This window comes from Apaloderma vittatum, unplaced genomic scaffold, assembly GCF_000703405.1.
Source record: "Apaloderma vittatum isolate BGI_N311 unplaced genomic scaffold, ASM70340v1 scaffold4570, whole genome shotgun sequence".
Lineage (NCBI taxonomy): Eukaryota > Metazoa > Chordata > Aves > Trogoniformes > Trogonidae > Apaloderma > Apaloderma vittatum.
Genome location: NW_009692775.1, coordinates 59,020 through 70,713, shown reverse-complemented (window position 1 = coordinate 70,713; position 11,694 = coordinate 59,020). Strand labels below are relative to the sequence as shown.

The following is an 11,694-nucleotide window of genomic DNA, read 5'->3' as shown; positions in this document are numbered from 1 at the left end:
TTTAAGAATAAAAAAGAGCAGAATAATTTGAAGTGTAGTCTAATTCAGAATACTACCCCCAAAGCATTACTTTCAGCATAATTTCAAAACTGCTAGCTGTTCTGAGGTTTAGCTGAAGACAACCCCACACATGCATTATGTTATCGCCTTCACCAAATAATAATAAAAATAAAAATCTATCATTCAGCAGCCTTACTTCCGAACACGTTTGCACTTGGAGCTTAGTTTGCGCATATTCAAAACCTGTGCCCATCAAAAATTTCATCTTTAATGTTTCTTTGGGCTCCTGTGAAGAGGTGAATGCAAAACTAGGTGAGCATTTAACGCAAACTGAGCGGGCTGGGGTACTTAGAGAAAATAAAACATGTTCAATAATTTAGCTTTCTAATGCAAAATGATTTCAGCAAGAGTTGAGGGAATCAAAAAGATGCATATTCATGTCCATGATACAGAATTATAAAAGACTATAAAACAGCATGAGAAACTTCAGAAAACAAATCACTCATAAGAGCTACTATATTTTCCCACACCCACAGGTGTGCCTGCATTGGATGAACCGTAGAAGTTGTTGAAGAATCCTGGGTCAGTGGAGCCAGAAGAGCTTTCACATTTCCAGAAATAGGTTCTGATGAATTAGAAAAATATTCTCTTCCCACACAGAATCACTATGCATGTACGCGCTAACGGTACAGTTTTGTAGCAAATTTTTACAGGTTTGCTACAGTTTTGTTTCGAACACTTTGAAAATGTGGCTTGAAATCAAATGCAACAACTCATAAAAAAAAAAAAAAACAAAACCCAAAACAAGTTCAATGGTATAAAAGATACTTATAGTAGTTTTACAATTTGAGCAATAGTTCAAGACTTCTGCAGTATCATGTAGTATCTTCAGCCAAAAAGTACAAATCTAGCTTCCGCAGAAGGAGGTCAGGCTGGTGCAGGAAAAGAAAGCATCAAACACCAGATTCCATTTCTTTGACTGGCTTTTCTGTAGCGTCCAACACCAAAGAGCTTTCATTCTCCAGCATTTTCTCAGTAGTTTCTCCATCAACAGGTTTTGCTCTTTCTTTTAATTTCTGCCGTTCATGGACCCAGGGGATGAAACACAATATAGCTCCGCCAATAAGGGGAGGGACTCCGGCCAGGTAGAACGCGACATCGTAGGTGCCGAGGTGATCATGCAGCAAACCTGGAAAGTCAGAGAAGTTACCACGGGCTTCGGGAATCTAAGAAAAACATGTCTTGCCTTTGGATTCAGAAACCTGAGAGCTTGCACAGATTATTATTATTATTAATCATCTGACTACCTGATGGCCAAATATAGAGGTGTCTGTGTATAGATAGATAGATAGAAAGAAAGAAAGGTATTCCAGAGTTGATTTAAAGAGTCCAAGTAACAAAAGAACTCTGTATGTCTCTGCTCAACTCCTTTGTTACCACCCATTGTTAAAAAACACATACTGTATCTGAAAGTTGCTCGCTTCATCATCTCCAGCACTTGAATCTTGCAACTACTTGGAGAAATTCTCCATCTCTGGATAACAGCCGCCTTTGATCAAGGTGCCTCAATCTTATTCTAGATATACTGCATATATTGCATTCCTAGTGGCCTCTTGTTAAAAGGTGTGTTTTCCAACAATTCACTCCAATTGCTCTTTCAAAACTCCTTCCATTAATCAAATTTTATTGAAGTATTAATAGCTGCAACCATGCATCCTGATGAGGAAGTGTCTAGTCTATGCTATTCTAGCTTTAAAATTTTGTTATAGATAATGCTGCATAGTTCAGTTACATCTTACAATGTACATCTTACATCTTCAGTTACATCTTACTTCAGTACCTGCATGACCTTAGGGTAATTATGATTGAAATCACCAGTAGTAAGGATTACAGCTTAAGCTATTTCCACCTCCTCAAGAACTTCTATTTCAAACAGTCTCCCATCAAAGAATGAAGAAAAAAGAAAAAAAAGCTAGTGTTCCTACTTCTAAGATGCAACTAAAGTGACTGGAGCTTTTATCCTCTCAACTGTTTTTGCATGAGCAAACTTTGGAGTCCAATTAATTTTCAGATTCTAGTTTGGAGCCCTTCTAGAACACAATCAACATGCAGGCCCTCACCTCAACAGCTTGGAATACGTCAGGTCCTCAATCCAACTGGAAATCTATCTTTCTTTCTGTTTTACGTGCACATAACGTAATTAAAAAAAGACTGAAGCGAACTTTAAAGAGTATAGTAAATTAATAAGCCATGAGCAGCCGTGAAATGCCCCGTATATTCAGGAGCACGTACCTAGAAGAATTCCAGCTGAAGTGCACTGCACACGATGTAGGAATAGAAAATCTGGCCAAAGGGTCATGCGACCAGAGAACGACATGTACAGCTGCAGAGCATCTCCACACTTACCTGCAATGGGGGGACCAACTGTCATAGGTACTGACATGAGGCCCAGGAGAAACCCTATGGCCTGGGAGACATCCTGAGCCCCCACCAGCTCAAAGGCAATAGGAGCCATGATGCAAATGAAGCAGCCGTCAAACAGGCCCATGAAGAGACAGACAGCGATGAGACCCCCAAAGACATGGCACAGTGGAATCATCATAGACATCAAGCCGATAAAGAAGAAGGAGGCCACCTAAACATGACCAAGGGGAAAAAAAAAAAATATGTATAAATAAACAAATATATAAAAAACCATGTTGCATCAAACTGGCAAAGATTAACAGAAGAGAAGAGGTTTTTTGCATTTGTAGTAAATTAAATTGTCTTCCTGTATTTAAAATAAATAAGCAGTCTCCATGGATTGCCACCATCAGAATCACAGAATCATAGAATGGCCTAGGCTGGAAGGGACCTTAGAGATCATTTAATCCAACCTCCCTGTCATGGGCAGGGACGTCTCTCAGCTAGACCAGGTTGCTCAAGGCCTCATCCAACCTGGCCTTGAACACCTTCAGGGAGAAGGCAGCCACAACTTCTCTGGATAATTTATTCCAAAGTCTTGCCACCCTCGTACTGAAGAATTTTTTCCTGAGATCCAATCTTTTTAACTTAAATCCATTTCCCCTTGTCCTAAGTTACACACTAAGATAAAACAAACACATATAACCACATAACTGTCATGGCAAGCAGCCAAAGAAATTCCACTACCTATTGCACAAGTTTTCAACATGCATTTGTAATCAACTGCCCTGCAGTGATTACATAAGGTTATGAGAAATATGCACCAACTTTTTTTAAAAGTTATTCTGCTATTTTCACAAATGAAGGTCACAAAAGATGTAAGTTTAATAAAGCTAAAATTCTATATTTACATCCTTCATTGTTGTAATTTAAATTAAAATCTCAGGATTGTGATTAATTTCTGGTGCTTATATTAACAGGGATGGTATTTCAAAGTCTCATTTCAATTTTTTCACATAAAGGTATCTTGCTGTATTTCAGTAGACATGCATACTTACAAAGATTTTATATTGTAATGTTAGATTAATATTAGTATTTGTTTATTGTTAATTAAAGGAATAAAACTGCCTTTCAGCAAAATGAAGCAGAATTAAAAAGAAAATAAAAGGGAGTTTTGCTTGTGCACCATCCATATGTCAGCATAGGAAACCAAGTGTCCCACCTAATGGCGCAAACACATTTTTCAAACAAGACATTTCCATTTTGCATTAGTCACTTGCAGACCAATAAAGAAGAACAAAGTCACTTAAAAGCTACCAGACAATCATTTTTTGGCAGATAAGTGACATCAAAATCTCGGCACATAGCTAGATGAAAATTTTCAGGGCAGCACAACAATTATTTTACGTGATGTACTTTATTTAGCATTTACTAAAGAAAAAACTGTTGCGACGCATCTGAAGTACAGTACAGAAACAGAAACACCGAAGAACTGGGCTTCTTACAGTAGCTTAAGGATAGAAGTGAAGAAATTCTCAGTTCTGTGTATTTGGATACACAATATACAAGTATTACTTGAGATGAGGTTGTATCTAAGTAGTTATGTATCTGTAGACAAACTCTAAACAAGGTATGTAAAAGCAGCACTAAAACAAGAATTACCGAATATTGTATTCAGAAGAGACAGAATGCATCATTCTGTTACTGTGATAGAATTTATAATGCAAAATCCAGCAGAACAGGTCTGTAAGAACGTAGAAACAAAGATTAAGGTTGAACTTGCTGGGTAAAACTCATGTACACGGCTCAGTTATCAACAGTAAAGTTTAAGAGGAGAGAGGTTTCAATTTGCGCTAGTCCAGACTAATTCTTAAATGTTTTTTGCATGAGACAGGATGACTGTATGAACCATTGGGCAATCCAAAAACAATACTTGAGGCAAAATACTCACTTTGCCTCAGAAATGACAATTTGAAACAGGAGAGCTGAAGGGGCTGGGGCGTGGCTTCACAAAAGTGAACGTGCTTTTCCTGCTTAAAAACTACGTGAAATCAACAGCGCTCAGAAGCATCCTCGTTCACACCCTAAACACAAGTCCATGGGTTTCAGTTCCAGCTACTCAAGGGAAAAGTTAAAAAACTTCTAATTTTACTGCAAGTTTGGTATTGGTGCTCTGTAAATCTTGTAGCATCTCATCTTTTCGCTTTCTATCTTAATATTGACATCTCCTCAAAGTGTAAGAATAGGTATTAAATTGATGCAAATGAATGAGTTGCATAAGTTTAGATTTCCTGATGACAGAGACTGGGACTGTAACCACAGCAACAAATACTCCATCTTCAGAAAGGTGGTTCTTTGCTCAAAATTTTTGTTTTCAATAATGTAGTGCAGATAATAACCATTAGATGTCTCCCTTGTTATTCATTTTAAAAGAACACCCAGTGGTTCATAACACAAAAATCTGCACTAATACTGCTACTTTCTCAAAAACAACAACAAAAAAAACCCACACAAGCATTTAGATGTGTGGAGGGAAGAGTGTATATCGTACTTCATCCCCAGGCTTAAGCATTTCTGGAAGCTCTGACTCCTTCTGCAGGTCACACCTTTCATCCAGCAAAATCTCCTCAACTAAGCAACACATATTCCCGTGGCTTCGCCAGCGTGCAACTATGCACAGAGCATACTCGACACCAAATTAACACCTGTCAAAGATCCAGGAAAGAAATTCAAAATCCTTAACAGAGGAATACATGGCGGGGGGAATCTTTCTGTAACTACTATGAAAAAGAAAGGGAAAGCAGAATCTAGATAGTTCCCAAAGGTTTTCTCACTCGCTTGCTAATGATTAATTTGGTTCACTCCCAGCTGAAAAGAGCCAGAAGGCAGCAGAGAGGTTTCCACAGCATTTAAAAAAAAAAAAAAAAAAAAAAAGAGAACCCAACCCAAACAAAACCCCCACAGATACATGAACTTTGCACCAAAGGCTCCTAGTATCAACAAACCATACATTGAGTTTCCTAGAGTTTTGAAATTTCTCAATTTTTTATGTCCAACCAGTTAATTCTTCTTAATTAATAGTACCTGCAACTAAAGCCTTCAGAATATTGTTTATATATTCCTTCAGGACAGTGTGAAGATATACCTGTAAATAAACTTTTTTTGCACCAGGAACATAATCTGCAACTCTGCCAAAAATCAGTCTGCCAACTCCTGAAGTGATGCCCAGACACAGCAGCAGCACTTCTTCTGGCACGCTGTCACCAAATCTGTCTTTTACATGCTTCATCTGTTGAAAAAGAGAGCGGAGAAAATAAACAGGCTTTAGAGTTAAAAGGAAAAATAAACTTTAAGGAAACTTGAGTTAAGTAGAGGTAATCTGTGAATATCAGTCTTACAAAGACAGTTACAAATGGTCAATTAGCTTATTCTACAATCTGTAAAAGCAGAGCAAGTTTTGCACTGGCTTATGAGTATTAAGTGCAATACAATAAAAAAAAGTGCTGTTTGCTTTACTCACAAGTAAGATAATTCAAGAAAATAAGGCTGCATTCTAATACCAAGAAATTTGAAGAGAACTTGCAAGTATTCTCCCCAATCACACTAAATTTACTAGTCATAGTTTTAACATAACGCAGAATCCACAAGGACTGTCTAGCACTGGTTGCTGCAGTGGCCAAAGTGCACTCGAGTCAGAAGATACCCAATTATTACTCCTTATCACCACAGACCTGTTCTGTGCATTCTGTGCAGAATGATTAGAGGACTAGCGGGTAAGTCTTAGGAAGAGAGGCTTAGGGAGCTGGGGCTCTTCAGCCTGGAGACCTTATCACTCTCTACAACTACTTGAAAGGCAGCTGTAGTGAGACAGGTCTTGGCCTCTTCTCCCTAGTGAACAGCAATAGGACAAGAGGGAACGGGTTCAAGTTGCAGCAGGGGAAGTTTAGATTGGATATTAGGAAAAACTTCTTCACTGAAAGGGTGGTGAAGCATTGGAATGGGTTGCCGAGGGAGGCAGTGGAGTCACCATCCCTGGACGTGTTTAAAAACCGGCATGTGGCACTTTAGGAGCTGGTTTAGTGTTAGAGTGGTGCAGGGCTGTAGGTTGGGCTTGATGACCTTAAAGTCCTTTCCAACCTTGGTGTTTCTATGATGCTTTTAAGAGATAAGCACTACTAAACCGGTAACGTAGCTGAGGGCAGGAACCCTCTGGACTGCCTCACCCTGACACGCACCAAGCGCCAGGATCTGCAGGGCCAAGGAGGAAGAGGTGCAGGAACCACCTGGAGTGCCAAGCACAACAGCGAGCGCTGCCAGGAGAGGGTGCAGCTACAGCAGCAATGATGAGGGCAGGCTGGAAGAATCCTCTGTCAGCCACTTCGGCCTAAAGAACTAAAGTAACCAACCAATGGCCCTGACAGGAGGCCATCAAATACCATGTGATGAACTACTAGTGTCTGTAATTCTAACCTTTGAAGTCATATTACCAAAAAAAAAAAAAAAAAAAAAAATCACAAGACTGGCTTAATTGATTTGGAATTTTGCAGTCTTTCTAGTTCTCCTGTGGTTTTTGTTTGTTCATGGGCTGATAGTTCTTCGTTTGTTTGTTTTAAAGCAAGATCAGAAATTACTCATAAGAAAGATTTTTTTGCACAATTAACACGCTTAGCAATACCAAATATGCCAAAGTGGGAATAAGAATATCTAGAAATCATTTTCACAGTCCTGTGATCATTGTGCTCTTAACTGGTTCTGAACAAGAAACTGTAAAGACTCAGAAATGTGAAGAAGCAAATAGAAGAAACAGATTTTAAGTCAAGACATAGTAAAAGCATTTGAGAGACAAGATGACAAACCTGGATAGCCAAAGTTGCACACCAAATTTGTTACTAATTCTGATTATGTGCTATCACTTCAAACCAGAGAACCCTTAATTTTCTAGCTATAAAAATGGAAAAGCTCAGTTTTAATAAATACTTCTAGAGAAAAGAGTCAAGAGTCTCTTGGCCAGAGTGTTAATATTAAATCAGAGCCTTTTCTTCCAACATATACCAGATGTGCTAAATGATGGTGATTTTCTTAGTATACTGTCAGTTGAGTTTTGCTTACATGTCACAGAGAGTCTATATTAAATTTAATATTCATTTGTCCAATATCATTGATTTTGTCAGAAAGGAAATAAAAACACAGGTTAGTGATTTTGTTTTGTTTTAAAGAGTAACTTCTAAAAGTTCAACTGAGGACAGATGCTTGGTCCTTCTATTTTTTTTCTTTGCTTTTTAAGACACATTTGGAAAGAGAATCTGATGAAATTTTTCATCTGGAATGGTATTTAAACATTAAAGATAAGTTGTTCTGTTCCTGTGAAAGGTGAGAAAAAGAAAAGCTGACAGCGTTCCCACCCCTACCTTTAAGTGCCTGTCAACACTTGCTGGCCCAAGCCAGCAGGAGAAGCCAAGGTATTTTCTGCCCTTCTTGCCACCTGTTCTGCTTCCACATTTCTGCAGCCTCCGACTTGTTTCATCAGCAGACCTGGTTCATCCACTCCCCCTGAGGCTTTTCAAGGGGTAAGAAAAAGCTCTACCTCTAGATAACTATTAACCCTGCATTGGCAACTGAGTAACTGGATTTCTCAAAGCAACACTCGGAGGGTGAAATGGCATCTGTCCTCTTAGATCAGTGGCATGGGAGAACATGGGATTCAATCAAATCCTTAAGTAGGAAGACAACCACTATGCATCTCAAGCTTCAAACATGTCAATTACTATTTATTTTTTTAGCTTTCACTCCTCTTCAGCACACTGTTAACTTAAAAGACAGCTTCCAAGTAGAGGTAAGGAGTAATTTTTTTCCCCACAGGCTGCCCAGGGAGCTTGTTCAGTCTCTTTCCTTGGAGGTTTTCCAGACTCAGGCACACCAAGCCCTGAGCAACCTGGTCGGATCTCGGAGCTGACCCTCTGATCCTTCAACCTTCAGTGGCACAGTCCCTAACGGCAGCAGTATTAGCTGAATTTCTGAACATACAGAAATGCATATTAATTCCATGCCGGAAGTGCTAACTCATTATGGACTTAGAGGAATTTCTTTTAACTATAGATCCAACACATTTATAGTTATAATGGAGTAGCTCAAGTGAGATTCAGATATCCATGGATTTCTAGCTCACAGAACTTCTCAAAAATCCCAGGATGGGCAGATGGGCAGCTACTTCCATAACTTTCTCAGGTTCACACATTAACCCTCTTGTCACTGCAGAACTATACAGGCAGCAATTCTCTGGCTCTTTAGGCATTATCTACAGCAGCCTGACAGGGACCTCGGCACACAGACATAGCAAAAGCTAAAGCATTTCCCCATGGATTTTGCCTGTTCTCAGTAATGTAGCTAGCTCTTCACTCATTATAGCTGTGTGAGTGCTGAATTACAGATTAGATTTTTTCCAAATGTAGAAAAGGCTCCAACCAATCCAGACTAGCATAGCTTCTTTATTTTAAAAAAAGTTATCTTTGTACAATCCAATTTTCCAAATCAAGACATAGTGGACAATATAACTGAATGCATCCCTGGCAGCGTTCTACCTTACAGCCTTGCTCTCCATTATCAGGGTAATGCATACAAACCCAGATCTTATTGTCCAAATTCTAATTGCTGTTAGAATGAGACTAGAAAAAAGATTAGTCACTTGGTCATGGCTGAAATGCTTTCCAGATATATCATCTTGGCTAACCTCCTTTCATCCGAAAAAGATCTAGGTTTTGCAAAATCTTCCATTCAAGGCACACACATTTCAGATATATTCAGTAGACAGAGAAATCTGAATCAGTAGCTAGAATCAGTAGATAGAGCAATCTGAGCATAGCTGTATAGTTCCTTTTTCCAGACTCAAAACACCCAAATCTGACAGAAGCAGTAGTGAACTAGTAAGAAACAATTATTTCTGTCATCTGTTTTCGTGTGTATATTCCATTTTGGGAATTCCCAATTAAGTAAAACTTTAGTAGGCTAAATGCAGCACAATCTTTCTCACCAAAAGAGATAGCCAACAGCAATATATAACCTAGAAAAGTTAGAGCACATAAAACCCAGCATTTTCTTCAAGTCTTGAGGTCTTTCATTCAGAACTAGTGTAAGGATAAAAGGAAATGTTTGGAGTACTGCTGGTACCATTTGTAAATTGGAGATACTATTCCTAACTGCTACAACAGTTTCCTGAAAGGGCTGAGGGAGGTCCTTTTGGTTTTGATTTTTCTTTCCTAGACGGGGGGGGGGAAAAAAAAAAAAAGCTATTCATTCTTCATGCTTTCCAAAAATGTACGAGTTCTACAGAAATCCAGGCAAAACGGTGATTCCTTGGAATGCAGTGGTGAGCCATGCCTGTAAGTAACAAAGATGAAGCTTTGCATGTGGTGTCAGGTGAGTCTAAAACATAACCTTGCAGGCAAGAACTATAATCAGAGACTGAATCTACCATAGTGCTCACGGTAAAGAATCTGTCCCAAGGTGTAAGCACTTGTAATATCCAGAACTGTTTCAATAATATTGTTTTTTCAGCACTAACTGGTCCTCTTACCCATGCAACAATTTGAAATCTAGACTTGGATAATGTACAAGACTTATCCATCAGTTTAGATATGGCAATAAATACCTCCATAATCTATTGATTATGGCCTTCAAAAAACAATTCAGTATTATTAGAAGATGTAGCCTTGTCATTCCATCACTCAAGGTTTTCAGGTTTTTTCCAAGCTGTAAGTGCAAAAAAAAAAAAAAAATACAAAAATAAAGTAAGTGCATGCCCAAATGAGGGTATTAACAACTGAAAGGACACAACTTGCGTGGGTACATGCTCCTCATCTTCAAGATAAAATTTCAGAAAACTAAAAGCTTAGGTTTATTTCACATTCTTCTCCCAAGAAAATACCAGCCTTACTGACGACGCACAGATCTTTCTGTGCAGTTAGTGCCATCACACAGCAGCTTTCCTTCAATGAACAAGTCAACCACTTGCTTTAATAAGCCAATGCCCTCAAAGACCTAGAGAAAAAACACTAACCAGTGCCCATGATAAAGGTATATCAAGAACATTGCAGTGAATTGTCCTGGAAGATTGAAAAGTTTCAGTATGTGCTGAAAAATAGAGCATGAAGTAACTCTGGAAAACTCATTGGATATTCTCTAATATAGGGACTCACCACAAAAATGGTGAAGGAATGGAGAAAGGTGAAGAAATAAGAAAAAGAAACTTGATGGAGAAGGGTGAAGAAATCAGAAAAAGAAACTTGATTGCCGAAGAACTGTGTGATACTAGGCACAGGAAAGATCATTTAATACATTAAGATTAGGATAATCAAATACATTACTGGTGCAAACTCCATAAAAAAAGTTCTACTGATGAGCCAAAAAATAGCAAACAAACCAGCAACTTCTGAACATCTACACAAATTACGATCTTCATGTTAATAGACATGAAAAAGCATTACTAATATGTAATGCAGATGCATTCTGACGGGAGTGTCATCATCCTGAGATGGCTACCAATAGCATTTTTTTATAGAATAGTGTCTTCACATGAAAAAAAATCACATATATACATCTTCAGGATAATTCCTATTTAGATACTTGCGACAACAGTGATAATATCTCTTTATCTCTGGTCAATTTAATCTACATCATGAACGGGGAGCAAATTAAAGAAACAAGGCAATTATTACACAACAAATCAGGAAATTTTCTATTATTCCCCTAAGTAAAGGAGACTAAACAGAAGAATCCCTACAGCATGATGATTCAGCACAAGTATAGCCTTGAATAAAACAGGATGTAACAGTTCACGGGTTAACTGTTAAACCTATTTAACAAAAAAAGTTAACAATTCAGATTGGATTAAACTCAGGTTGACATAGTTAAAATTGTATGTTTGGGGTTTCCCCCCAAAATAACTAGTCCTGAAGAAATTTGTCTCAAATAATAATAGTAAAAAAACCAACTCTCTGAGCTATTAGTGTTATCTTCAAGAGCATGTGAAGAATGACTATGATCCCAAAGATGAAAATAGGCAACTTAACTTGGAGAAACCAAGACAACGGCTGTTAACTAATGAACAGGTTTTCTACTTGGTCACAAGCACTAATCATTTTTAAAGCAATTAAATCAGTTCTTAGTTCTTAAGAGAAAGAGAATTGCAATTGGTGGGCCTGAAAGCTATTACAAGGAAGTGTGCTGGGGACTGAGAAAAGCCTGAAGCACAGGGGACAACTCCTACACTGCAACACAGGACAGTCCATGACTTCT

At 38.3% G+C, this 11,694-nt stretch overlaps 1 protein-coding gene across 1 annotated transcript in view; it reads right to left on the bottom strand.

Moving 5' to 3' along the window:
• Nucleotides 1-799: 799 nt before the first annotated feature.
• The window catches only part of SLC16A10 (solute carrier family 16 (aromatic amino acid transporter), member 10), a gene marked incomplete at its 5' end in the record, with an annotated part of 28,537 nt that continues 17,642 nt past the window's right edge, over nucleotides 800-11,694 (bottom strand). Inside the window, 3 exons of the mRNA XM_009867113.1 lie at nucleotides 800-1,189; nucleotides 2,407-2,635; nucleotides 5,549-5,692. Of these exons, the coding sequence (XP_009865415.1) occupies nucleotides 954-1,189; nucleotides 2,407-2,635; nucleotides 5,549-5,692 (609 nt within the window). The remainder of the gene's footprint in view (nucleotides 1,190-2,406; nucleotides 2,636-5,548; nucleotides 5,693-11,694) is intronic.